Raw genomic sequence first — 26,393 nt, forward strand, 5'->3', positions numbered from 1 at the left:
TTCTCTCCTGTCAAATTGTGCCTTGCAAGGCAGGACCAGAAAGGGATCCCACTGTGTTTGTACCTTGCTGCCTTGTATACTTCCTTGGAGTTTTTGAAGTACAGATGGGACTGTATCCCAGAGGTTTTGGAGGCAAAAAAAAAGAACCAATTGCCATCAGAAAAGACAGCCTGGAAAACAGCTTTCTCTTTTTATAGAAGTCAGAGCACTGTTTGTGATTCTTGCAGCCCAGAATGGCTCTACAACACTGCCATTTCAGTGGGACGTTGTGTTGTGCGTAACCTGCCTTCCGCTGTTGTGCCGTGTTGCTATGTGCTCATGCTGACAGCTGTTGTGTTTCGCTCCCAGTTAGTGCCTGCCTTTCAATCCGGAGTGAAGTAATACCTACACGCAGGGCCAGACTCCAGTTTGCTATGGAAATGCCCCCAAAACAAGTGAAAATACTACCAAAACAGATGCTTTGTACCCATTTCCTGATCAGTCACACAATACTTCCTCTTTCTATATGGAGTTCCCCACACACTCCCACATCAGTTCCCTTTTTTTTTTCTTTCCTAGCAGTCTAAACATTTCGTGTTGTGAAAAGAATTCAGCATCTCAGCAGTTCCACATTTCTTCTAAACTGGCCTCACAGAAGTGTCAGGATGCTGAGCCATGCTCATGAATGATGGCGTACAGCCTGGAAGCCTGTTTTTCTTCCTGTGGAGCCAATTCAAAGTAAAATGTGATTTTGGAATCTATTTAAAGATCTTCCAGGAAAATGATAGTGAGTGATGAAAGAGGACCTCTTACAAGTCAATAGCTGTAATATACTGATGAAATAGTTTTTAATCAGTTTAGCATTCTTAAATTGTTTTAAGAGCATTCGAATTGCCAATTTGGTACAACTAAAGGTCCACTTGGCCCAGGATCTAATCTCCAGTAATGGTCAGTGTCAGATACCATGCAGAGGTGTTTCTCAACCTGTGACAGTACTGGTAGTCCCTTAAACTTCAGATGGTGACCTGAAAAACAGTAACTTTTGTTTTTTTTCTAAGTAATCAGTCAAGCAAAAGAAACACAAAAATAAAAGTAATAATATTCTTAAACATTCTTGAAAAAGGCAAGTGAGTGAACACTCAAAGCTTAGCTTCATTATAGTTGTTTGTGAATTTAAACCTTAAAGCTGCGTTGTACAAGGTGGTCCATAGACAGTTTTCCAAAAGCCCAAGTAATCCCTGAATTAACAGGAATTGAGAGACACTGTTAAAAAGGAAGGCACAAGATACTCAGAAACGCTCAGAGAAGTTAGGTCCTATCCTGGCAGCCACAAATAGGCTTGTACAACTAAGTGGGACCTGATGTCTCAGGCTCATATTATTCTTCAATATTTAAAAACACCACATCTGAGAATAAAAAAGTGTATAAAGAAAAAAATACTCATTAAATTAATGAATTAATGTTAGTTCTCACAGTTTCTAACATCATAACAGCCTTCTCCCCAAGAACAAAACACATTTTCCTATTAAGCTGTCTTTAACAAATGTGTTCACTAAGTTCATTAGTGATTACTGTACATATAAGTATGTTCCAGTGAGCACAAATGCATGAATAAAAGTCCTTTTATATTATTCTATGACTCAGCTCACACAGCTAAAGTGACTTGGAAGTTTACTAGTTGCAGTTGCAGCACCTAAAGACAAATATACTTGAAATAACCAGGGCGAATGCTCTGGAGCTTGAGTGATTACGGATCTTTCATCGGTGTGACCTGAGACTAGATGAAAGAGTTCTAAGTGCTGTGTATGCTGTTCAAATTAGAAAAGTTGAGCAAGATAGAATAAAAAGATAATAAATTAAAAATATGATCATAGCAATAAATGTATATGAATACCTGATACTTAATTTGACAAAAATGTGGTATGTAAAATATATTCAGAGTGCTATCTCCAGGCAAAGCTGAGCATATTTTACTACCATGTACTATCCATTTTGAAGTAGGTATAGTGAAATAAAAAAAAAGATTATGCAGATACAGTTACTACTCAGTTGAATCCAGAACATGCAACTCCCTGTGTATTTTATACTTTCATATCTCGAACACTGACACAGATTTTTCTTTCTTTCTCAGAAAGTCCCTTCCTCTGCTCCTTGTCTGCCTACATCACATTTCTGTAAAAAGTGCTACAAATCTTAAAATTGAAGAACAGGTCAAAACTAGAGTAGTGTTATTTGCAAGCCTCATGGAACTTGGGAGAAGACAGCATTTGATTTTGATTCAATAGCTGTGATTTAAACCACTGTTTCGAGTCATTTTGTCTGGGTCAGTCACTAAATGAACAAAACCGTTGTAAAGTTTCGCCTCGTAGCTGGTGGGCTGTATGTCCAATGAGCTGAGCGTGGGATTGAAAGTCACAAGCCCTACAAAATGTTTATTCTGCTTCAGGCTCATCATATGATAGTGACCCAAGTCACCCAACTTCCCCATCTCTTCGTTCCTTAAAATGTTACTGTTAATATTTGCCTGTGTGAGGTTTTAAAGAGCTCTGGATAAAATCATGCGTAAGTGAAAATCACTGTTACTTGAAAATCATGAATAATAGCACTAGTAACACAATTCCAGCACCAAAGGTTAAAAGCTTTTTTTTCAATCTTCTGTCTCACTGGACAGTAGCTCTTCCTTAACCTCTTTATACTTCCATTTCTTCATCTGGAACTTTATCTTTTTGCTAAAGAACTCCACTGTCAACAGAGAGTTATGTTTCCTATACCGCAGCAGACTGAGATATGTTTGCAACATGCAGAGTTCCAGGAGTTCATTCTTCTGATGCCCTATTAAAAATGCATGGAGACAGTTGATTGTCTTCCACCCAAGTCTTGGAAGGCAGATGCAGGGACTGTGAGAATGAAGACCTTAGGCCCACTGCAGGAGAGGATCAGGTTCAAGACCATCTTAGGAACCTGAATGTGCACAAGTCCATGGGACCTGATGAAATCCATCCGCGGGTCCTGAAGGAGCTGGTGAATGAAGTTGCTGAGCCACTGTCCATCATATTTGAAAAATCATGGCAGTCAGGTGAAGTTCCCGATGACTGGAAGAAGAGTAATATAACCCCCATTTTCAAGAAGGGGAAAATGGAAGACCCAGGGAACTACAGACCAGTCAGTTTCACCTCTGTGCCTGGCAAAATCTTGGAACAGTTTCTCCTGGAAAACATGCTGAGGCACATGAAAAACAATGAGGTGGTTGGTGACAGCCAACATGGCTTCACTAAGGCGAAATCCTGTCTGACCAATATGGTGGCCTTCTATGATGGGGCTACGGAACTGATGGACAGTGGCAGAGCAGCTGACATCATCTACCTGGACTTGTGCAAAGCGTTCGACGCTGTCCCGCATGACATCCTTGTCTCTAAATTGGAGAGACATCAATTTGATAGATGGACGACTCGGTGGATAAAGAACTGGCTAGATGGCCGCACGCAAAGAGTTGTGGTCAATGGCTCAATGTCCAGTTGGAAAGCAGTAATGAGTGGTGTCCCTCAGGGGTCGGTGTTGGGACCAATCTTGTTCAACGTCTTCGTTGGCGACATGGACAGTGGGATCGAGTGCGCCCTCAGCAAGTCTGCCAATGACACCAAGCTGTGTGGTTCGGTTGATAGGCTGGAGGGAAGGGATGCCATCCAGAGGGACCTTGACACACTTGAGAGATGGGCCAATGCCAACCTCATGAAGCTTAACCAAGCCAAGTGCAAGGTCCCACACCTGGGTCGGGGCAATCCCAGGCACTGCTACAGGTTGGGCAGAGAAGAGATTCAAAGCAGCCCTGCAGAGAAGGACTTGCGAGTGTTGAGAAACTTAACATGGGCGGTGTGCACTTGCAGCCCAGAAGGCCAACCGTGTCCTGGGCTGCATCAAAAGAAGCGTGACCAGCAGGTCGAAGGAGGTGATCCTGCCCCTCTGCTCTGCTCCAGTGAGGCCTCACTTGGAGTATTGTGTACAGTTCTGGTGTCCTCAACATAAAAAGGACATGGAGCTGTTGGAGCAAGTCCAGAGGAGGGCCACGAGGATGATCAGAGGGCTGGAGCACCTCCCGTATGAAGACAGGCTGAGAAAGTTGGGGCTGTTCAGCCTGGAGAAGAGAAGTCTGCATGGAGACCTCATAGCAGCCTTCCAGTATTTGAAAGGGGCATATAAGGATGCAGGGGAGGGACCCTTCATTTGGGGCTGTAGTCAAGGACAAAGGGTAACGGGTTCAAACTTGAACAGGGGAAGTTCAGGTTAGATATAAGGAAGAAATTCTTTACTGTGAGGGTGGTGAGGCACTGGAATGGGTTGCCCAAGGAAGTTGTGAATGCTCCATCCCTGGCGGTGTTCAAGGCCAGGCTGGACAGAGTCTTGGGTGACATGGTCTAGTGTGAGGTGTCTCTGCCCATGGCAGGGGGGTTGGAACTAGATGATCTTAAGGTCCTTTCCAACCCTAACTATTCTATGATTCTATGATTCTATTTTGTTTTGTTTTGTTTTGTTTTCTCGGGGTGGGGGGGGTGGGGAATCTACATTATTCAGTCTGTCTCGTATGAAAGATCAATGCATGATATTCAGCTAGACAGAGAAGTGTTGCATTCATCTCACTGCATGTATAGAGATTAGTGTCACACTGAGAATTACGTACAAGTCACACTGCATTCACTAGTAATCCAATACGCTAGACTTGCTCTTCCCCATTCTGGTGTGTAGCTATTTTCTGACAAAAAGCACAGTGTTCTAAGGTTCTGATGGGAAGCATTACAAAAGTACTAGCAACTACTTGGAGTGTGCCACACTTCCAAATCTGCATCCTTTTTTTACGAGGTTAAAATGGCAATGCAGCCAATGTGTGTAAGACCAGTGGTACTACTCTTACTGTTTGCCTTGCACGCTGACTAAGCCGGCTGGGATACACATCTGCCTCCAGCTTCAGCTCTGCCAGCTGAAGAGGCTGTGCCATGTGCTCATCACCTGGCTGACTAGTGGGAGCTCCCACACGGAGATCTGCCAGCTGATCCAAGGACTGATGACACCCACCATGTGGATGCCAATGAGCAGCTGTAGATGTACTGGGGCAAGGAAGCACTCACTGATGGCTGGAACGGTCATATAGGCAACAGCCTGTGGCCTATTGCATGATTATGCATGGGTGGGTGTCTATGCTTCCCAAAACCTCCTGATTCTTATCCTTGAATTGGATGGAAATTTTGAGATAGCCAAACTTGAGTTAAGAAGGAAGAGACAAGATACATCAGAGGTAAAGTTGTTGGACCTGATAAAAGTAGCAGCAAATGCAAGTCTGCGTTACGCAGACAGCTAGACTAGATGTTCTAGCAGTTCCTTTTGGTCCTGAAGTCTATTAAACCTATGGCCAAAACATCTGAGCTTGGCTGGTTGAACTTAAGTTCTTCTTTGTGGAAGAAAAAAAGCATTTACAAAAAAAAGTAAAGGCAGCTTCTATTAAAGTAAATGAAACCCATATCAAAGGTTGCCAATTCATTTTAGGGCTTAAGGTGTTAAAGTTTGGACTAAGTGGAATACTACAAAGAGAGTCACGGTGCAGTGACTGACTGAACAGGTTTGAAAATAGCATCTGGAAGTGAAAAAAAGAAATTAATGCTGCAGATGTTTGCGGCTTTTTCCTTTCTGTGTCTGCCTGTGAAACAGCTGTGGGATGTTTTTGTCTTACAGTAATATTCTTTGTGGTGATCATGTGCTGTGGGAAAGGCACTTTCCTAGCACTTCCAACATGTTGGATGGTGGCAGGTGACACTACCAGTTGCCAGCTCAATATGGATACAGTTATACTTCCTTCCCTTCCCCACAAATCTGGATTCAGGTCCTTTCTTGAATCAGAAATTTTAGATGTCAGTGTTTCCAAGTCCCACATTTTTCACTGTGATTGGTAGCTCCTGCTGGGAAGGGAACCAGGGCTATAGTAGTATCAGATATCTATGTAGGATTCTACCAAGTTACAGCAGATGACGGCAGTGCCTGCTCTTGCCATCCTAAGTTGTCTGTTTACAACGCATGTAATTACACAAATGAGGTTGGCAGATACGGAGTGTTTATTACTGCACAGTAATCTTAGTCCAGTTATTAGAATGGGAGAAAGTTAAGTTTGCATTTAATTTTTGGTTCTGCCACAGACTTGCCTCAGATGAGACACATTGTCTACCCTGTGGTTTAAGTCCCACTTTTATAAAATAGAACTAATACTTTCACATCTCTCTGAGATGATATCAGGCACAGTGCAAGGCAAGATAATGTCAACTAATTTCAAGAGAGCCAGTATGTCTTGTATATCCAGCACAGTGCAGAACCACACAGTGCTACTAGCTGGAAGCCAAGATGTGTAATTCATCCTTGAGGAGCACTATGGAGGATTATACCAATGCTACAAGTATTCTTCAACGTCCATAGCTAGACTGGTATTGCTTCTATGGTATTTAAACTTGCCCTAACATTTTACCTTTTTCTATAAATAAATCACAAAAAAAAAACCCCAGCTCTCTCACGGTATTTTGACAATATGATTCTCTAAAGTAATTCCACATCTTTTACACATAAAGCATCAGAAATAAGAGGAAAAAAAACCAAACCAAAACAACCACCTGTAATTCAAAAAAGCCTCTCCCTGTCTGTGGGTTTCAGGCCACAATTCCTTCAACTAAACATTAGACTCTGCCTGAATCGGATGCACTGAGTTGCCTCCAGGGTGTTCATTTGTCTCTTCTGACCAAGGAGGGTACCTTTGGTGACTATATGCCTAACTCAAATGCCAAAACTTAAGAGTAAATTTAGTATGAATGAATATACAAATATTTTTACTCAATTTTGGACCAGTTACCTAGGGAAAAAAATAGCACTTTTTACCTCGCCCCTTATTTTAGACTAATTAGTCTACCCTCAGAAATAATAACCTCTCTGAAAGCAATGGACCCAGATAACTGTGGCAAATATGTCCTAAAATTGAAATCCCTATAGATAAAGCCCTGCTTAGCATGCATGTTTTGCATCCTTCTGCCCAGGAAGCCTCTTACACTTCCTGAAGGAAGATCTCCTAGACATAATAGAGAATATTAAAGCAGTCAACATAACGGCAAAAGACACAGTGGTATTATCAAGAGGAAAAGCATTAAGACCTGACAGTGTGAGCCTCCCTTTAGCAGGCCTCTGTTTTCGTATTCAATTCATCTTTGAGAATCCAAGTTGCTGGTTTGAGTTAGAAGCCAGCTGAAGCTCTCTTCAGCAAAAATTCCTCTCTTTGACTAATTTGCTCACTATTTACAGCATTTGGTGCCTTAACTCCAAGGTTGCTGGAGGTCTTACAGGCTTAAAGATTTCTTTCTTTTAAGATAAAAGAACTACAATGGTGATGATGGGGGTTTTGTATACATGTAAAAGGCATTGAGATATCACAGGAACAAACAAAGGCCTCATGGAACACCAGATGAAAACATAAGGGAATGAGAGATGACCTGATAGCTAGATTAGATAAGCTATTTGTATTTTGTATTTTAGCACATATTCAAGCGAGAAGTACTGGGAAACTTGTTCAGTTTGTGTCCTTGATAGAAAATGCCTAAATCCATCTCTGCTATTCTCCTTCAAAAGCTAAAGTTTTGGAAAGAAAATCTGAGTGCCAGAGTCAGCAGACAGTGCATGCTTACACTATTCATTCCGAAGCATGTACCAGCTCCTCACATTAGGCTGTCTTGTGACCGAAGGAGACCAGTAGACCAAATTCATAGCCCTGCCAAGGATCTTCTGGTTTTTTTTTGATAAACCTTTGTTTATCACTTTTCCATCTTATGTTTTCACCTCCTTTACCATACCAGGACTATTCAGTTCTCATAAGACCAAACTCTGTGCATTATTTTAAGTTCGTAACATAATGCAGTCACTCTGTGCATTATTTTAAGTTCATAACACCAATAATGAGTTCGAGTGTCTGTCATCCATCCTGGTTTTATGACAACTGTAAGCTAGAGAGGCTACAGAATATTGCAAGGATTTATACTAATCGTGCAGGGGGGCACACTCGCAGAAAGGCATACAAATGTGCTTCTTCTGCAGTCACCCCTCTGTGACTGCTACAGGCTGAAATACCTGCAACGTTCACTCATAAAGTCACAGTAACAACAATTCCGTTAGACTCAAATCAGTGTGCTGGAATTAAAATGGAAGTTAGGACATCATTTATCAGCTATTTCAACTAGAGGTCAGTGCATCTAAAGGATGCTGTAATTTTCCACTGCTTTCTACAAGGACAGGAATTACTTTTTTCTCAGCACAGCTCTGCATCACTCTGTGATCCTGTGAGCGTAATCCCTTGGCACTAAAGCCTCTTATTGACAATGCAGTAAACCTGTTCCACAAGCATCAGAAAAGCGAAATAAAAGATGTTCCAAATTTGTGTTTGGCAAAATATGACACTGAAATCAATTAAATGTTTCCAGATCAATAGGAACTTCAGTCAATAAACCTTCCATCAGAACAATGTCTAGCAGACCTGTTGACAGCATTCGAAAGCTCATGATTTAAAATCTCTGTTGGGGTTGTTATTAAAGCTGTTACTCAGTTCCTTATCTATTTGCTGCAACTCGTGGTCATCATTTGTGGGGTCAGCCTGAAGGTCTTGACTGAAAATTTTGGCTGTTGCACATAAAACTTAATTACGAGGTCAGAGACAAGAACTTGTTTGTTGGGGATTTACAAGAGGAACATAAAAGCTTTTGAGATTTTGCTTCAGAAGACAGATGCTGTTAGGAGTGATGTTGCCTTTTGTATTCAGGGGCTATGTCATTCCTGCAGTCAAAGGCTTGAATTCCATCTCTGTTTAATTAACCCAAAGCCAAATTCTGCTGAAAATATCCTCAGAATTTGGGGAAGCTTCCTTCCAGAGTCAGCCAAGTAATTCTAGGAACAGTTTAACCTGCTGCATCCTAAGGTCTTGATTCAGTAGGCAGGAACTCATTCAGCATTGAATTCATTGCCAAACTCAAGTTCAGAAGCTATCAGTGAATCTAATTTCTGAAGGATGAAGGCACTGAATTACATCCATAAATCTTCCTCTGCAGCAGACAATGAGGACCAAGACAGAATCAGAGGAAGAGAGCTCACAAATTCCAGTTGCCATGTGGGCTGCTGAAGCCTCTGACCTTCCTGAAGGGCAAGAGGGAAAAGTTTCTGTGTGCCTCTGAAACACTGTCAGGCAGGACTAACAACTGCCCACCACAGATGAGGAAACCCTCTAAATACTAAGACTTCTCTAGGGACACAAATTTCCACAGTCCAGCTACTGCTGAAGGTGCTTTGAACTGTACTGGCTGATGCAGGCCCACACTAGTGATATGCTTGTGTCTCTTCGTTCTTTAAAATAAAATAAATCACATCCCTCCTGGATTTACGTTGGTCCCGGCCTCTGTGCCAGCAGGATCTGTGGTTACCTGTACCGGTAAGCCAGCACGTCGTGCCTGCTCTGACCTTATGCCCAGGTCACCCATGGTTCCACCAGAATCTGTGTCTTCCTACATCTCTCACAGCCCAGTTGCAGGGCCCTGGTTTGGGTTGTTGGCATGGTGAAGAGCTCGATGAGCATATTTACCTGCTGCTACTTTTAGATGGAATGTGGGTATTTGCAGAATCAAATGTTTTACATTAGGATACAAATCAAATCAGTTATCCTCCTTCTGCCAGTAAGCAGCAGTTCCTGGGATTTTGTGAGTTGGTTAAACTCTGTGGCTGAAAACCAGTATCATGCCACTCAGAGGTGCAATATAAGACTATCAGAATGAGATATGGGCCCAAGTCCATGTAGGTCAGTCTGAATTATCAGCACCAGCTAGCAGTGCACTGGTAAGGGAGAAGGCAAGGACAGGCAGTTAGTCAGTGATTTTCCCTAAAACAGCCCTGGGTCACAGGAATTGGTGGTCCAGGAACATTCCAGGTCAGATACACCACCTTTGTAGTCAAATCTTTTTTCATTCCCCCTGCTATTGATTTCTCCAGCCATTCTTGAACTCATCCACACTTCTGGTGCCACACATCCTGGGACAAGGAGTTCTATAACTTTTAATATCCCTTGTGTGAAGTCTCCCCTTCCTTTCTATTTCCAGTGTCCACCTTTTACTCTATTTTTATTCATTTTGCTTTGAAAAATTATTAATTTAGAAGTTCAGGACAATTTGTCAACATTTGAGCCTGAGGGAGAAAAGTTACATGAGTGTGAAACATCACTATAATATTCGATTCTTCTCTTGTATTTACTTTTCAGCTGTGCACTCCTAACCCACTGACTGTAAAAATTTTTGATGCAAACCCTTGCAATTTGATGAGATTTTAACGAAGTCCGATGCTTTTCTGTAAGACATGGCTTTTGAATAAGGGGATCTTTGGGTACCTTTTCCTTGCTTGTATTCTCCACTGTTGTTCGTTGCAATCGTTTTAAAACGGGAAAAGTTTTAAAAGGCGACCTTAGGGCACTCGGGCGTCTTAAAGCCAAACCCCGGGCTTCTGAGAACCCATCCATGACTTCAAAACGCCGCCTGAATTACAGATAATAATAATTCGTCCTCCTTTCCACATTAAAAGCGCCCGTGCGGCGAAACGACACCTCCAGCCCGGGGCAGGGGCGAGGGCCCCGCCGGCTGCGTGAGTCCTCAGGTGGGTACCGGCCGGACGGATGGACGGACGGACGGACGGACGGATGGATACCGGCTTCCCGCGGCGGGGCGCGGCCGGGGGTGCGCGGCGCCGGGCCGGGCCGTGGCGGGCGGCGGGGAGCGGAGCCGCGCGGGCGGGCGGGGGGCGCCGCCGGGGCGCTGCCGGCGGAAGGCGCTGGGTGCCAGGTCGGAGCGGAGAGCCGGTCCCGCCCCGGCGCTATCCGGCCGGCGAGGAAGCCCGGCCGGCAGCCGCAGCCCTCCGCCCCCCGCGGGCACCGGCACCCCCCGTCCCGCCGCTGCCCGTCCTAGCGGGGAGCCCTTTCTTAGGGGTTGGGGGAGGGTTGCAGTATCCGCGCTGTGGGTGCGCGTCCGGGGGAGCGTGTGCAAGCGCCTGCAGGGCCGGCCGCTGCCGGCAGGTCAATTGGGGCCGGAGAGGCCCCCCCCTCCCTTCCCCCGACGCTGCCCATGCGTGTGTGTGTGCGCGCTGATTACAGTAATTTTGAGGGCGATGTTGCAACGGGGCAGAGTGTGCGGGGCGGCCCGTGCTGAACTTTATAACTCTTCTGCATGTCCGCCGCCCCCGACCTCGCGTCCATAAACGGGTCTGCGGGAGCGGCGGCCGGCCTCGCCGCCCTCGCCGCCCTCGCCGCCTCCCTCCTGCCTCCAGGACGCCCGGCCAGGAAGGGGAGTTATTCGGGATTACCGCGGCGGCCGGGAGCACAGTCGCAAACTCAGCGCTGCCGCGCCGCGCCCGGGGTCCCGGAGGGGAGCAAGATGAGGGGCAAAGAAGAGAAGTCGTCGCTGAAAGGTGGGTTCAGCGCTCTGCTAGCGGTACACCCTGCTCTGCCATGCCATGGGAATACTGCTCCCCACGGGAGAAATGACCCCTCCGGCAGCGGGGCCACCGCGCAGCGGGGCACCGGAGGGTACGGGGGATGCCTGCAGGGTATAGCCGGGACAGCGTTTGGTAGGAAAAGGGGCCAGGTGACTCGGTAAGAACCGCGGAGCTCTTGCAAAAGGGCCGGTGCAGAGCGGGGCGAGGCCGGCGGTGCCGCCGGCTGGAGCGGGGCTGCGCCGTGGGCGCTTGCGGGCAGCGTGGGGTCCGCGGCGGACCGGGGAGGGGGGAAGTGGGTTGCAGCCCGTGGCAGGTTGTGAAGAGGAGCCGGAGACTCTCCATCCCGGCGGCTGGAGACTCTGGCACAGCTGCGCACAGCTGGCCTGAAGCGCCGGGGGCAGCGCCGGGCGCCGCGTCCTGGCGCCCGGAGGGGCAGAGGGAGATGCCAGGGGGCAGCGGGCAGGGGACGGGAACTCCGGGTACCCTGAAAACTGGCAGGTCTCAAGTAGTTTTTAACAGCAGCGCCCTGAAAGCACTCCACAGAGGGCAGAGGAAACTGGCAGCTCCTATTCGAATGTCAAGTTTGTAGGTTATTTTTCGTGGGACTTTTTAGGTGGTTGTTTTTTTGGTCTCCGCTTCCCATTAATGAGAGTGGCAGTTCCTTGAGGAAATCAACAAGTGGGAGAAATGAGAGCCCCGCCAGCTTTTCACTGCGTCTCCCTTCGCCCGGCTCCCTTGCAGCCCCCGAGTCCTGCGGCGGGGCCGGGCAGGGCCCCTCCGCTCCGGGAGGGACATCGCAACTCGGTGCAGAGAGGAGGGAAGCCGGCAAGCATCCCTCTTCGCTCTTTCCCTGTAAAGCCTTTGCAGCGCTTTTTAAGCCCAGTGCCCATCTCGCGGTGGGTTATCTCTTTACTCCAGGTCACCCGTCTTGCAGCTCAGGGTGAGCTGCTGCAGCCTTTGAGGGCTGCCGTGCTGGGGTGCTTGCCACCTCCCCGATAGAGGAGACAGGCAACTGCCAAGCGATGCCGCCCAGCGGCCGGCTGTGGTTAAGGGGGGAGGCAACAGCAGTGGGTGCAGAGGACGGAAAAAGGACAAAATAGAAAAAAAGAAAGAAAGAAAAGGGCTCCTGGTGGGGGGAGGATGGGGGGCACGTTGCAGCTGGAGCCGCTGGCTGCAGCCCAGCGCCCTTCGCTCAGGCTGCAAAGCGGAATAGGCGCCTGAATAACGCCCCGTCGGGTGGAAAGTTCCACCCGCCCGCGGGTGGGAGCTCGGCCGGCGGCCACCACTGCTGCGGCTGTCCCCCGCGAGCGGCGAGCGCCGGCACCGGGGGTGAGCCCCGGAGGGATGAGGGGGTGCGGGGAGGACGTGATACCCCCCGGTGGTCCCCGGCAGCATCATTTCACCTTGTGCTTCGTGCCCTCCGGTGCACCCGCAAGGAATCGACTGAGCAATTAAGTCCCGGATACACGGTGTTTCCAAGTGGCTGTGTGCAATGGAAATAAACTGCGGAGCAGGGCTGTTCTCTCTTCTTTCTTAACTTTTAAAATCTTTTATTTCATTGCACTTGTCCAGTCTTCGGTCATATCCCCGCCTTTTCTAGAAGCAGATCTCTGCGCTCTCCTCCAAGTTCAGGGGCCTGGGATTTTTTACCCCCCCACCTTGTTTCCCTTTTCGGCATTAAAAAAAGACGTTGGCATTTGCCTTTTTTTCCCCTTTCCTTTTCCCTTTCAGTAATGTCCCAGCCGGGATCAGGGCAGTGCACAGAAGGGACATTTGTTTGTTTTATTGAAACCCGGGCAGGAAGTCTTGTTCTCCTGAGTCACTACGGCTCCTTCAAGAAAACGTCAGCGTCCCTTATCGCCGCTCACCCGGGGCGGCGGGGCCCGGGAGCGGACGCGGGGGGGAGGGGGGCACACACTTTTAGGAAGAGGTGCTCCAGGATAGAGCCAGATTTTTAACTTTATATAACAGCGAAAAAGAGAAAAAGGTCGGGAAGAGAAAGGGGAGGGGGGAGAGAAAGAAGGGACTGCGGGTGATGCGTTTGCTTGTGGATGTTCTGCACGGCGGGGATGCTGCAGGAGGTCCCCCGGGGGTTGCGGTCAAGGTAGGGCTTTGGCGCAAAAGCGGCGACGGTCGTCGTCGTCCTCGTCCTCCCCCCCTTCCCGAAGTCCTTGGAGGCGGCCGCTGACTTGGGGGGGGACGGGACGACGACGAGCGTCGCCGCCCCGCCCCGGTCCCGCCCATCACCGTCGCCACATAAGCACCTCCGGGTGCCTCGGCAAGGCAGTGCGGTGCTGGGAGTCGGTGGTGTCGTATCGTACGATCGTTATTTATTTCCCTCCCGCTTCGCTCGAAAATGACTGTGAAAGCAGCCGAAGCGTCTGGTCCTACCTTGACTTACTCGAAGATGAGGGGGATGGTGGCCATCCTCATCGGTGAGCGGCGGGGGGCTTGCGTCTTCGAGGATGCTCAGGGGGCGGCTGTGATTTTTCTAGCAGGATGGCTTAACGATTTTGTTTTTCCTTTTTCTCTGTCTTTTTGCTTTATAGCTTTCATGAAGCAGAGAAGAATGGGACTAAACGACTTCATCCAGAAGATAGCCACCAACTCCTATGCATGCAAGCAGTAAGTATCAGAAATTTTGGCAGGATTTCGGTCACAAATACCACTCCGTATTGCGATTTCTAGTTAAAAAACAGTGTTTGTTTACTGTAATGCCTCTGGCATGACTGTTACAGAAGAGTTAATTGATCTTCTTGAGGTATTACTCACTTGGAAACAATCTTTGTGAGCTAAGTTTGGGAAAAATAAGTTGGATGGGATTTCTAGTGACCCGTTCCCGTTTTGAACTATGCTTACAGTATAAATACATGCCCTTGTATGATAGAATTTACTTTCTTGAGATAAATGTTACTCCTTAAGTCGAAGAGGTTGTTTCAGTTGCCTTCTGTAATAGCCCTAACCAAAAAACGTCTTTCGCGATACGTGCGTGCCCTCTTGCGGCAAGATCTGCCTGGTGCTTCTGGTAGCTCTTCTGACCGTCCATGCTCTTGCCCTTGCAGCCCTGAAGTTCAGTCTATCTTGAAAATCTCCCAGCCTCAAGAGCCTGAACTTATGAATGCTAATCCTTCTCCTCCGGTAAGTAGGTTTTACTCATTGAAGCATTTATAGAACATCAAATCAGCTGGTAATAGAAGCGCAGCAAAATTAGCATCATGAGTTGTTACTTTAGTTAAGCTTATAGCACACTGCTGTAACTGGGAAATAGAGTAGTCGAGTTAGCCTGAAACTCTCTTTCCCAACATGGAGAAGAAGTAATAAAAAAACAAACAAACAAACAAAAAAACCCAAGCAACAAACAACAAACAAAAACCAAAAAACCTTATTAGTTGTTTCTTCATTATGGAATGTAGCTAAGACCTGAACAAGAACTAAGCTGCCTGTTACAGTCTTCTTAGGCAATACCTAATAAGATATCTGGTAGAGGTCAATATTAAATTTTTAGTGGTAAGAAAGTAAGAAGAATGCTAATCTTCATTTTCAAGGCCACTTTATTTAGATTTTAAAATAAGAGGCATTGTCGGGACTCTCACTAGCAAACTGTTAATAAATGTGGTTTCTGTCTTTTTCTAGCCCAGTCCTTCACAGCAGATCAATCTTGGTCCGTCATCCAACCCACATGCCAAACCATCAGACTTTCATTTCTTAAAAGTGATCGGAAAAGGCAGTTTTGGGAAGGTAATCTAAATTTTTTTGTAACTTATTTACTCCTCAGTTCTTGTATGTAATGCCCGAGGGTCGGGTTTGTATTGGCTGTAGTAAATGGTGGTCAGTTAAACCAGACCCGAGCACATCCTTCTGCCAAGTGCCTGACTCCCTGTGGAGTTGTGGGGAGAGGGAGCAGGGTGCTGCCTTTGAAAGAGTCATAAAAGAGCCAGGGAGTGTGGTACACTGGTGCTGGGAAGAATATTACACTTTGCTCTTGGAAGGGAAAGAAACTAGATGTAAAAACTTTGGGTTAGGTTAATCTGCCAGAGCGGTAATACTGTTAAGCATTTCCAGCAAAGGGGCTTGCTCATTGAACCAGAGGGATGTAGCAGGGTTCAGCAGTTAAAGGCTTGTTTCCAGTTGTGTTTACAAGTTGTTCTCTATTTCAGTATCGCTCAGTTCTGGGATTTTATCCTCTTTCAGGTTCTCCTTGCACGGCATAAGGCAGAAGAGCAGTTCTATGCTGTTAAAGTTCTGCAGAAAAAAGCAATCCTGAAGAAGAAGGAGGTAAGCTGCTTCTTCATGTTGCCATTGCAAAGTCCATCAAATATATTTTTACTGCTATTATTAAGCAAGTGTACTAAACATCGATGATTTCTTACATTTTCAGGAGAAGCACATTATGTCAGAGCGCAATGTCCTGCTGAAAAATGTGAAACACCCCTTCCTGGTCGGGCTTCACTTTTCCTTCCAAACTGCAGACAAATTGTATTTTGTCCTAGACTACATCAATGGTGGAGAGGTAAGCAGTAATAAAATGAAACAGCATTTCCTATCATGTGCACGGTGGTAGGGCAGACTTTTTCACCCTTCCTTTTAAATATAAAAAGAGTTGCAAGGGGAGAAGTCATGGGGGAAAAGTTACTAGGTTGAATGTTTCCAGCCTGCCAAGTTTTGAACTACCAAAGGGTCATTAGGCCATTTCCTGCTATTGTTCTTCCTCCCTATATATGTTGAGTCTAATTAAGTGCATTGTTAACAGGCTTTGGCGCCACTTACACAACTTTGTTCTCTCTGTCTCCTGTAGTTGTTTTACCATCTCCAGAGGGAGCGTTGCTTCCTGGAGCCCAGAGCCCGATTTTACGCTGCTGAAATTGCCAGTGCGCTGGGCTACCTGCACTCCCTGAACATTGTTTATCGGTAAGCAGCCTTGTTCTGTTTGTTGGATTGAAAAAAACACGTGCTTTGTTGAATAAGCGTTGAAAAGTTGATCTCAAATTGAGCTCAGAATTGCTTGTAATATTTTTTCATCACTGAAGTTCTGTAAATCTAAAATGTTCTTACTGTAGCTCCTCTCATGAACACTTGCCTTCTTTCATCTCTTCTACAGTGACTTGAAGCCAGAGAATATCCTGCTCGATTCGCAGGGGCACATTGTCTTGACTGACTTTGGACTCTGCAAAGAAAACATAGAGCACAATGGCACGACCTCCACCTTCTGCGGCACGCCGGAGGTATGTCCAGCCCTCAGCCTGCCACTTGCAGAGTGGCAGCAAGTGCAGTCCTTGTCAGTAAAAACTGACATCCCCCATGTGTATTTATGGCTGGTTAGATAAGCAGGGACTATTACAAGGCCTTGTAATACCAGGCTGATAGTGAGGGCATGTAGGACACCCAGAGCTTGTTAAGCAGGAGAGAACAGCTCTTGAGCCATCTCCCTATTTATAAAGAGCTTGTAGCTTTCTCGTGGCTTTAGATATTGGTGGGATTCAGTAAGCTGTTTTCATTCAAGAATGGGGAGGCTTTCCTAATTATAAAGATCCCTTTGGCTAATGTGGCTCTCTTCCTTCTCCTTCACAGTATCTTGCTCCTGAAGTTCTTCATAAGCAGCCCTATGACCGGACTGTGGACTGGTGGTGCCTTGGAGCAGTCCTGTATGAGATGCTTTATGGCCTGGTAAGCAACGAATCCTTCGTGAGAGATCAAACAAGCATGCTTGTCCTTTCCCCACAAAAGACCCCATGCCCGCTTGCCAGTCTCATTCACCTGGGTCTCTCCTTTCCCGTTCCCACAGCCGCCCTTCTACAGCAGGAACACGGCAGAAATGTATGACAACATCTTGAACAAACCCTTGCAGCTGAAGCCAAATATTACCAACTCAGCTAGACATCTCCTGGAAGGCCTCTTGCAGAAGGATAGGACAAAGAGGCTGGGCGCCAAGGAGGACTTTGTAAGTGCAGACCAGGAGTACCTGTAGGCAGCACAGGAGTATGACTAGGCCATACTGATTACCTTAGCTTGGGTCTGAATTAATCTATTTTTCTTTCTGTAACAGATGGAGATTAAGAGTCACATCTTCTTCTCCCCAATTAACTGGGATGATCTTATTAATAAGAAGATTACACCCCCTTTCAACCCAAATGTGGTATGTATCACTTCTAATTATAGAATGTATGGAGAGTGTCTTTTTCCCCTCTTGTCTTTGTGGGATGCCCAGGGGCCAGGGGGAACTGGCCAGGTGGCTATGTTTGGAGAACACAGCTTTGCCTTCCCCTGTGGCTGTCCAGACAAGGTTAAAAATAAGTGGTAGCTGACTTTTTGCTGATGGACAATCTAAATTTAGCTGGGTGGAAGTTTTTTTTGGCTTCTCACATGCTTCATTTGCATGGCTATTTTGAAATAATCCCCAGCATCCCCATTTTACCTAAGGGGAAGGTAAGGTATAGAAAGCAAGTAGCTTCCCAAAAGCAAAGTTAGATTTGGTTTGTCAGATACTAATATCTAAAGAGAGGGATCTGGTTGTGAAGGTTGTTCTCTTTCACTTTCTGAGCTTTTTATAAACTAAATTTAATAACTAGCCCAGAGATCAAAGTCCTTCTCTGCACACTGGTGTGTGTCAGTGGCATGTTTGCATTTGGCTTCTGCTGCATGAACATAGTTGGAGGGCAGCATGTTAAATTGAATCATCTTGGTTTTAGTGAGACAGTATGCAGCAGGATACAAAAAAAAAGTCAAACTTAAACTGGCAAAGGCTGTTAAACAGTGGGCCCGAGGTGATAACACTGGTAGTCTCTGCGCAAGGGTGCTTGCCCCGCTTTTGAATTGAACTGTACACTCACGAAACATTTGGGTCTAAATGTTGCATCTTTCCTTTTCTGCCCTTTCTGCAGAGTGGCCCCAGTGACCTGCGACACTTTGATCCGGAGTTCACAGATGAGCCAGTCCCCAACTCCATCGGCCAGTCCCCAGACAGCATCCTCATCACCGCCAGCGTCAAAGAAGCCGCTGAGGCTTTTTTGGGCTTCTCATATGCCCCGCCTGTGGACTCTTTCTTGTGAACATTTTTCTTTCTTTCCTTTTTAATAATAATAACTATTATTTTTATTTTTGTTTGGCCTTCTGGTGGAACTGCCAGTTGACCAGTCATCTTGAAAGAGAATTTGCACATTTCCACCATGGCAGCTTTGCAGCCTTAATTTCAACTACACTGTTTGCTGGAAGCTTTTTTGAAGAGCACATCACTCTCTAAATGAGCTTTACAGGCTTTTCATTACCATTCGTTCTTCCCCCAAAGTGGTGCTGTCTCCTTGGGAAAGAAAAACAAGAGTGACTGCTGCCATAGACTGCTGCGGCAGATCGTAGGAGTAAGAACAAGCTGTTTTGAAATCGTGCTCTGAAAAGCCTTGCCTGAAGATCTATCTGAACGTGATAAGGATTTTATGAAATGTGCCTTTTTCTGATGAGATCTTGTGAGCTCCAAAGCTTTCCCTGTTGCAGAGTGTGTTTCTCAGTTCCTTTATGTGGGTTTACTATGTGAACAAATGGTATGCGTGTGGTCTGCGTACTACAGATGGACTTAGTTTAAAGCATCAGTGTGACACTTGCAGGATACCACAATGTGGGGCATTGTTTGTTTCTTCCATATTTGGAAGATAAATTAAGTGTAATTTTGAAATTTCTTTTGTAAATCTATACAGTCAACTAAAATTATTGAAATGGGCTCACAATTACTTGTATCCAAATGCTTGAAGAAAGCATTGCTGCTATGAAAAAAGATTTCTATTTTTAGAAAGGGTTTTTACGGACCAAAATGCCCCAGCTGCAGTCGGTCAAAGCTGTTGGTTTATTTTTTTTTTTTTTTTCCTTTTTTCTTTTTTTCTTTTTTAGTTTAAAAGATGTCATCTGTAAAATGGGCATTATTTATGGTTTTGGGGTTTGGGGGTTTTTCATTCCTGATTGTATGTATTGTAAAAAAGATCTGTACATTCAGTTGTAACTCTAGATGTATATTTAAACTTACAGACTTACTTGTAATGTATACCATCATTGTAATGTAATATAATTAACATGGTTATATGTATCATATTTTTTGTGACCAAACCCGTTGGTTTGCAGTAAAATCCTGAAAAATACTTGCATTAACTGTCATTTTTTAAATTTTAAACCAAAGGTTTTTCTCTCTGAAATATTTTAGCCAGCTTTTGAAAAAAAATTAAGAACGAATCTGAGCTGCTAATCAGCTAAGATACATGTGTGAATTTGCTAAGGTGTGTGATGTTTATTCTGTGGAACTGCACCCATATGAGTCTTACCATGGATACGCTGTGGCAAAATACTTGGGTCTTCCAACTGTGGGTGTTCAAGTGGGTGTGTACCAATGTGGGTGCTCTTACGTGTTGTAAATGTTCACACTTTCTCAGAATGAGTTTCTCTAGCAAAGTGAAGGTACTGCTCTCTGATGTGGATAAAGCATAACTGCACTTGAAGAATTAAGTCCTGAGGTCAGTTGTATAGGAAATACTTGAGCTGTTCCAGCACTGCTGCAGGCATATGCTTAAAGAAGGGTGTAAGGCTGATGAAAAGTCCATCCTGGACTGTTGAACATTGCTGCTATGACGTGGGGCAGTGTCACCCACCTGAGTTTGCTAGTGTGCCAAAATCTGTACTGGGGAGGTGCATTTCACCGGCTGATCATATGCTTACCTGGATGGGGTAAAATTGACTTCATCTAAAACTCAGCTGCTAAATACAGGTTCTTATTACTGAGGACAACTGGGTGGCCTGCAAGAGGGCCTTTCAGCCAAGAATTAAGATAACCACTTCTTCTGGGGTGATCCAATTCAATTTCTTCTGCATGGTGATGGATGGCTTCCTTCTATGAGGAACCAGGCATTTGCACCTTATTTACCGCTCCCCTTATCCACTAGTTACTGCAGTTGGTGGTCTTAGCAATTCAGAGAATCAAAATGAGCAGTTGCTGAGAAAAAGCTGGACAGAGTCAACTGTTGGTCGGGCCACTGAGATAACAGCAGTGTAAGCAAAGCTCTCATGGGGTAGTATTTCTGTTCATTATATTTCCAAGATAAAAGTATGCTGTAACTTTCCATCTTTTATCATCCACTGGATGTAGGAACAAAAAAACCTGTACAGCTTCAGCTATAAACTGTGTCTGGGGGACCACACTCAGAGCTGAAAATGCTAATTTATAGCAGCCAAGAAACCTCTTTCCTTTCAGATCATGCTAGTATATGAAAAAGATGCAGCCACCTCCCTCTCGAACTCCAACAATCCCAAATCCGTGTCTTCAATAACTCTTTGAATAGTGTACTGACAAGCCTTGCAAAGTCTTCCAAGTGCTATAATGTGCCTGAAACATCTTTTGTGCTGATGACTTGTAGGCTAGAGACGTTAAAATATAGTGCTGATTTGCTCCTATAGAAAATGAAACTGCACTTGCTAAGCAACGGAGTTTTGCGATATGCACTATCTTTGCCTCACATTTCCCAGGCATTAGCAAGGTGCTATGTGCAGATACGCCAGCAGAGAACTGCAGCCCTAGGGTAGCAAAACATTAAATACTATATCATTTTCAAGGAAAAAAAAAACGCCATTGGAGTCATTAATAATGAAGTATGGAACTTCCGTGACTCAGGTGTACCTTGGGTGCCTTTCATCTTGGCAAAGATGTAGGGTATTATTTTAATGGGTTACTTTTGAAAAACAATGTCCGATTGTAATTTTAACTGTTCTACCATGCGTAGTCCCATTATGCGGCTGCTGCTTTGTGCCAAAGCCTGCAGCTGCTCGCAATGAATATTCAACACGTCGTGTTTTAAGTGTAGAAAAGGTGAAAAAATTTTCCATGTTTTTCATCTCCCTGAATTTGATGTATTACAGTCATGCCTGAAGGGAGGGATCTATGCAGTCAGCTGTTTGGGGGTGGTTATCGTTCTGTTTGTTTTACAGAATTCCCTGTCTGTAAGGTCTATATTCTCTTTAGAGGAAAGTCTCTGGACTGAGAAACAAAGGGCTAGGACTCCTGAAATGCCAGCTGGCATAGGTGCTATGTGTTATTTTGCCTGAGCTGAATCTGTGGTTTAATTTCACCCGTTTATAAAATGGAAGTAATCCAAATTTCCTGCTGGTGGCAGTGTTGTAACTGCCACCAGCTTCGCTAGGTTTAAATAGCAGAACAGTCGACCCAATGAACCTAAAGTACTCATTATATTGTATTTTGTATAGTGAGCGTGCCTGGGCTCTCATACATACGCTCCTTAGATGAAGTGTATACACACATAAACATGCAAATACATAAATTGAGAAATTTCACGTGGTTTAGTCTGTATGACTTATCTCTGTGTACCATAAGCCATCTACTGTTTCATAAGCTTTATGAGGCAAAGCTTCTTAATGACAGTATTTTTCTTGCTCTCCCTCTATACTCAACAGATGCTTATTTCTGGATCTTAAGCAAGTAAAGCAGGAGATGCCTGTTTCTTCCCTGAAAGGTTTTCCAGAAGTAGTCTACGCCTATCTTCTGTACACTTCTCACAAATATCCTGTAGAAATTAATGAAGAAAACCAAGATTCTCATACAGCCTTGCACCTCCAGTGAAACATTTCTACAGATAGTTGAAAAAAATGAGGAGCACTGCTCAGAAAAGAGCTTTGGGTGGTGGTCCTAACTGGGCATCTTACCTAAAGGTGGGTGAGATGAATCCTGGCCCATCTGTACTCTTCTAAGAAGTGAAGCAAAATATTCCTCAACATTACTCTCTTATTTAATTGTGATATCAGCTGTACAGATATTTATGTGATGTTATAACCATGTGGCTATAGTTAACCCGGCAGAGGTAGTAAGATGGCTTACGGTAAAGATAGCTTCTGACACTCCCCACATTTACAGTTTCTGCTCTCAAGACCAACATATGAAGATCAGGATAACATTTTCTATGCTGACTGGAACTTTCTGTGGAAAGTTCCTGCAAAAATGCTTCCAGAACTACTTTCCAAAAAATGAGGGTTAAAAAAAATATAAAGTTTTGCTATTTGAAAAGGAAACTTTAAACTGTTAATACAGATATGTGCTGCATTTATGTTTTGAATCAGAGACAATTTGGCCATCAGATTGCTTTAGTGCGAGGTAAGGCTCTAAATGAAAGCTCAGAGATGGAAGCACTGTCCCGTGTGAGAAACCCCTCCGAGCTGTTTCACCAGCGCTGCCCGTTCCCGGCTGTGGGAGCTCTGCAGTGGGAAGCAGCTTGCGGCAGAAGGCCGGCCGGCCCCTGGACCTCGTCCTGGGCCGAGGGTGACACCCAGTGGTCACCGCCGCGCAGTGCTCCGCTTCGGTCGGAGGAAAGCCCTGCGGTGGCCGTGAACACACAGAAACACGAGGGCTCTGGGGCGCTTGCAACTGGGAAGTGGTACCCTTCTGCACCCTGATTAGCAACTGGTTTAAGATCACAGCCCCAGTCCCTTTTCCACACAAGTATCACCTCCTGGTGACAGAGGGGTTTTTCCCTGAAGCTCTGCAGGCGTTCATCAGTGCAGACAAACCCTTCGTTCTGACAGATGCAGTCTCCTCTGCAGCATCCCTCTCTGGATCCACCTGCCTCTGAGCTGCACCCAGCTGACACAAGAGCTTTCTCCAGATGATTTTTTTGATGCACAGATCGCAAATTGCTGCACTCTGTGCTGCCTCCCTCCTCATCCTCCAGCAAGCACCAGGGCAAGAACAACATTGTTCTATGCCCATGGGCTTCTTCAATAGTTCATTATCTGGGAAGACTGAGCTATTTAGGAAATGGGCCACAGCCTTGGCCTGTTTATTCAGTAAGGATCTGTTCACTGAATCATCTCTCCTCACCATGTGGGAGGATGTGAGGAACTTGGTACTCTGTGAATGGCCCCTTGCACATTGATGAGCAGAAGGTAGCCCACAGTTCAGGACATCTTTTATGAATGTAATATATGAAGCATGCAAATAAGTGGCTTATAGGATAAGGCCAAAGCCTTCTTAGGCTTTACCCTTCTTGGTACTTGTAAATAAACTTTCATCTGCACTTTAGAGTCTATACTTGTGACTGTTAGCTAGTGGTTTGGTATTGAGGTATACTATACCATACCATACCATATCATACCATACCATACACACTGTAAGCTATACACACTATATACTATGTTATAATCTAACTTTACTTTTGAAATCTATAGAAATCTATCTTTACTTCCGTGAAGAGGTAATCATCTTCATTATAGTATACTGGAGAGTGGAGTAGAGATCTAGTACAGACTCCTATATGGCTTCAGAAATATACTGTAGTGAGATACCATTTTTGCTTTCTCTAGGGAAATCAACTCCTTAGTTAAGGTAAATACACACACTACTCTGAAGACAGCTGTGCAGCTCATGTCTCCCCAGGTACAAAGTATATGCCATAAAGAGAACTTTCCTGCTGAGAACTTTGCTGTGTCAATTCGGTTATATATGCTAAAAATAGCCTTTGTATGGATTTGAACAGAAGATACCAGGCAACTGCAGTTAATGACTGACTGTGCTGAGGTACACTGAAAGAAGAAATAGACATGTGGGTATACAGGGACCTAGCTTTTCTGAAGGGACAAAATAACCCATATACTTCTTTCAGTGGTGACCACGCAACAAGAAATGGGACATGCTTTAGTAACCAATAGTAAAGAGGGTTTCAGATATGACTCATGTTTCCAGACTTAGGTCTGAAGTTTCTCTGCACTCCAGGATCTCTCGGCTTCAGGGTTGGGATCATGTCATAGCCTGGGCTAGATGCCACCCTTAAACTCAAGAAACAGAGGTTGATGGTGTGGGTAATTGCAATTCCAGCCATCAAGTTTGTTATAAAGTTATAATTTAGTGATGTGTTTTGAATTATGAATTTGCAGCCTTGGACTAAACCTTGTAAGAACCATTCCTGCTTAATAAGAGATTATCCAAGTACTGTATTGTTCAACCCTGAATATGGGATATCATGTCACTGAGATATGTTGAGCCACACTTCAGTTAGCAGTCCATGGCTAAGTTAATTAAATCCTATTGCTTCATCAGTATGGGCCAGACCCGAGCCAGCCACCTAGTCTCCCTTACAGTGACTTGACAGTTTGCAGAGAGAAACAGGGAGAGCAATTGATCTCACTTGTCTTGAGCAGAGAAGGTGGGCCTTCTGGAGGGAATTCTTTCTTTCCATTGCTGATAAAGAGAGTTTTCACTGACTGGTAAATGCAGCCAGTTAAAACAGATTCACCACTACCTCTCCCTACATGATCATTCAGCATGTGCATATTTTGCTCAATGTCAATGTGTATTTAGCAGATCACATTATAGGCACATGGGATTGATATCAAAAGAAGTAGAACTAACTGGAAATCATGCAGCTCACTAGTTAATTGAAGCATTTTACCTTTGCAGATGCTGATGAGCCCTGCAAGCAATTAAAAGCATTTAGCAAAGAAAAACTGTTTGTTTAAAACATCACTGCAAGCCAGTAGAAGGCTTAACAGATGTGATGATTAACACACTTCCAAAGCATGGAATTTTTAAATTACAGTTTACAGCTGCCTAGTGATATACTGCTTCTTATTTTGTGGTCACTAAAAAGAAGTATTTCAGCAACCGAAAATAAGGAGAGAAGAAGAGCAAGCAGCTATAAAATGTGCTGGAGAACAAGAAATGTGAAAAGAGAAAAAAAAGAAAAAGGTTTTGTCTCATTATTTCTAAAGCACCTATCACTTTGGCTATCTGCCCTGAAATACACATGATATATTAACAATCGTTAACATGACATTGCATCTCTTGGCATGTTGCCATCATGTAAAATATTATGATAGGTAATGGCAAAGAGCTGCAAATAGATAAGATCCTGGGATACTCCATTAGAAAGTAATTTCCAGAAGAGAAGTTCTTGTGTGAAACAGTGCCAAAATCTACAGAGAGTTATACTAAATAATGTAAACCTACAATGTTATAATGCAAACCATTTCTTCGTACAACATGGGAGCATCTTAGCGGTGCCATTTAGTTAGAATGAATCAAACCAGACATTTGATGAGGGCCTGTTACCATCTGGGTAAAAAATAATTCACCAACTGTTCATGTTAAAATACTGTGGTTAATCACTTTGCGACAGATTACAGAGCCTTCCAACATGTAACATGCACAATTTATTCACTCCAGTTCTCCCTTTGGCTTCAGTGGGACTATTTAGACGAGTAAAAGTTAACCCAAGTGAGTACCTGCTCTACCACTGTGTGTACTACAGCTCTTGCTGATGCATTTAGATGAGCGTTTTTCATAGAATCATAGAATGGTTTGGGTTGGAAGGGACTTTAAAGATCATTTAGTTCCAACCCCCCTGACATGGGCCAGGGACACCTTCCACTAGACCAGGTTGCTCAAGGCCCCATCCAACCTGGCCTTGAACACTGCCAGGGATGGCACAGCCACAACTTCTCTGGGCAACCTGTGCCAGCGCCTCTCCACCCTCACAGTGAAGAAGTGATGTGGTTTACCTTTTTCCTTCACTTCACTCCAGTTATACAACTACCATTGCAGCCAACAGGCCAGATACACAATGTCTGTTTCCCTGTCAACTTCATTGGATTAGCCTGGTAAGAAAGACTGGTAACAGAGCTTGTGAGTTTCCTTGCCTTAATGAGTCACTGCCCATCTGCTGAGGTGTTTTTTGTCCCTCCCAGAGGCTGCAAAGTAAAGCTTGCGTGGTAAACCTACTTAAGACGTTTTACTCCACAGCTAGGTTAGGCCAACAGTGCTGACGTGTTTTCACAGACCACTGAGCCAAACCAGTAGTTCATTTAACCAAAACAAGAGGGTCTCATAACTTTCCTTTCCGTCCTGCCCTGGG

At 44.9% G+C, this 26,393-nt stretch overlaps 1 protein-coding gene across 3 annotated transcripts; it reads left to right on the forward strand.

The window, feature by feature from the left end:
- Window positions 1-11,162: 11,162 nt before the first annotated feature.
- On the forward strand, window positions 11,163-19,786 carry LOC115609508 (serine/threonine-protein kinase Sgk1). 3 transcript variants are annotated; one of them, XM_030489840.1, is made up of 12 exons: window positions 11,163-11,484; window positions 14,061-14,136; window positions 14,574-14,649; window positions 15,145-15,249; window positions 15,703-15,786; window positions 15,890-16,021; window positions 16,307-16,419; window positions 16,610-16,733; window positions 17,080-17,175; window positions 17,294-17,449; window positions 17,555-17,644; window positions 18,390-19,786. In XM_030489840.1, the coding sequence occupies exons 1-12, from the start codon at window positions 11,244-11,246 to the stop codon at window positions 18,555-18,557; spliced, it is 1,461 nt and encodes a 486-aa protein (XP_030345700.1). In that variant the 5' UTR covers window positions 11,163-11,243; the 3' UTR covers window positions 18,558-19,786. The 3 variants fall into 3 exon arrangements, with proteins under 3 accessions (XP_030345700.1, XP_030345702.1, XP_030345701.1); XM_030489842.1 differs by lacking the exon at window positions 11,163-11,484 and adding an exon at window positions 12,481-12,578; XM_030489841.1 differs by lacking the exon at window positions 11,163-11,484 and adding an exon at window positions 13,733-13,946.
- The last annotated feature ends 6,607 nt before the right edge of the window (window positions 19,787-26,393 follow it).

The sequence above is a fragment of the Strigops habroptila genome, chromosome 6, assembly GCF_004027225.2.
Source record: "Strigops habroptila isolate Jane chromosome 6, bStrHab1.2.pri, whole genome shotgun sequence".
NCBI classification, from domain to species: Eukaryota; Metazoa; Chordata; class Aves; order Psittaciformes; family Psittacidae; genus Strigops; species Strigops habroptila.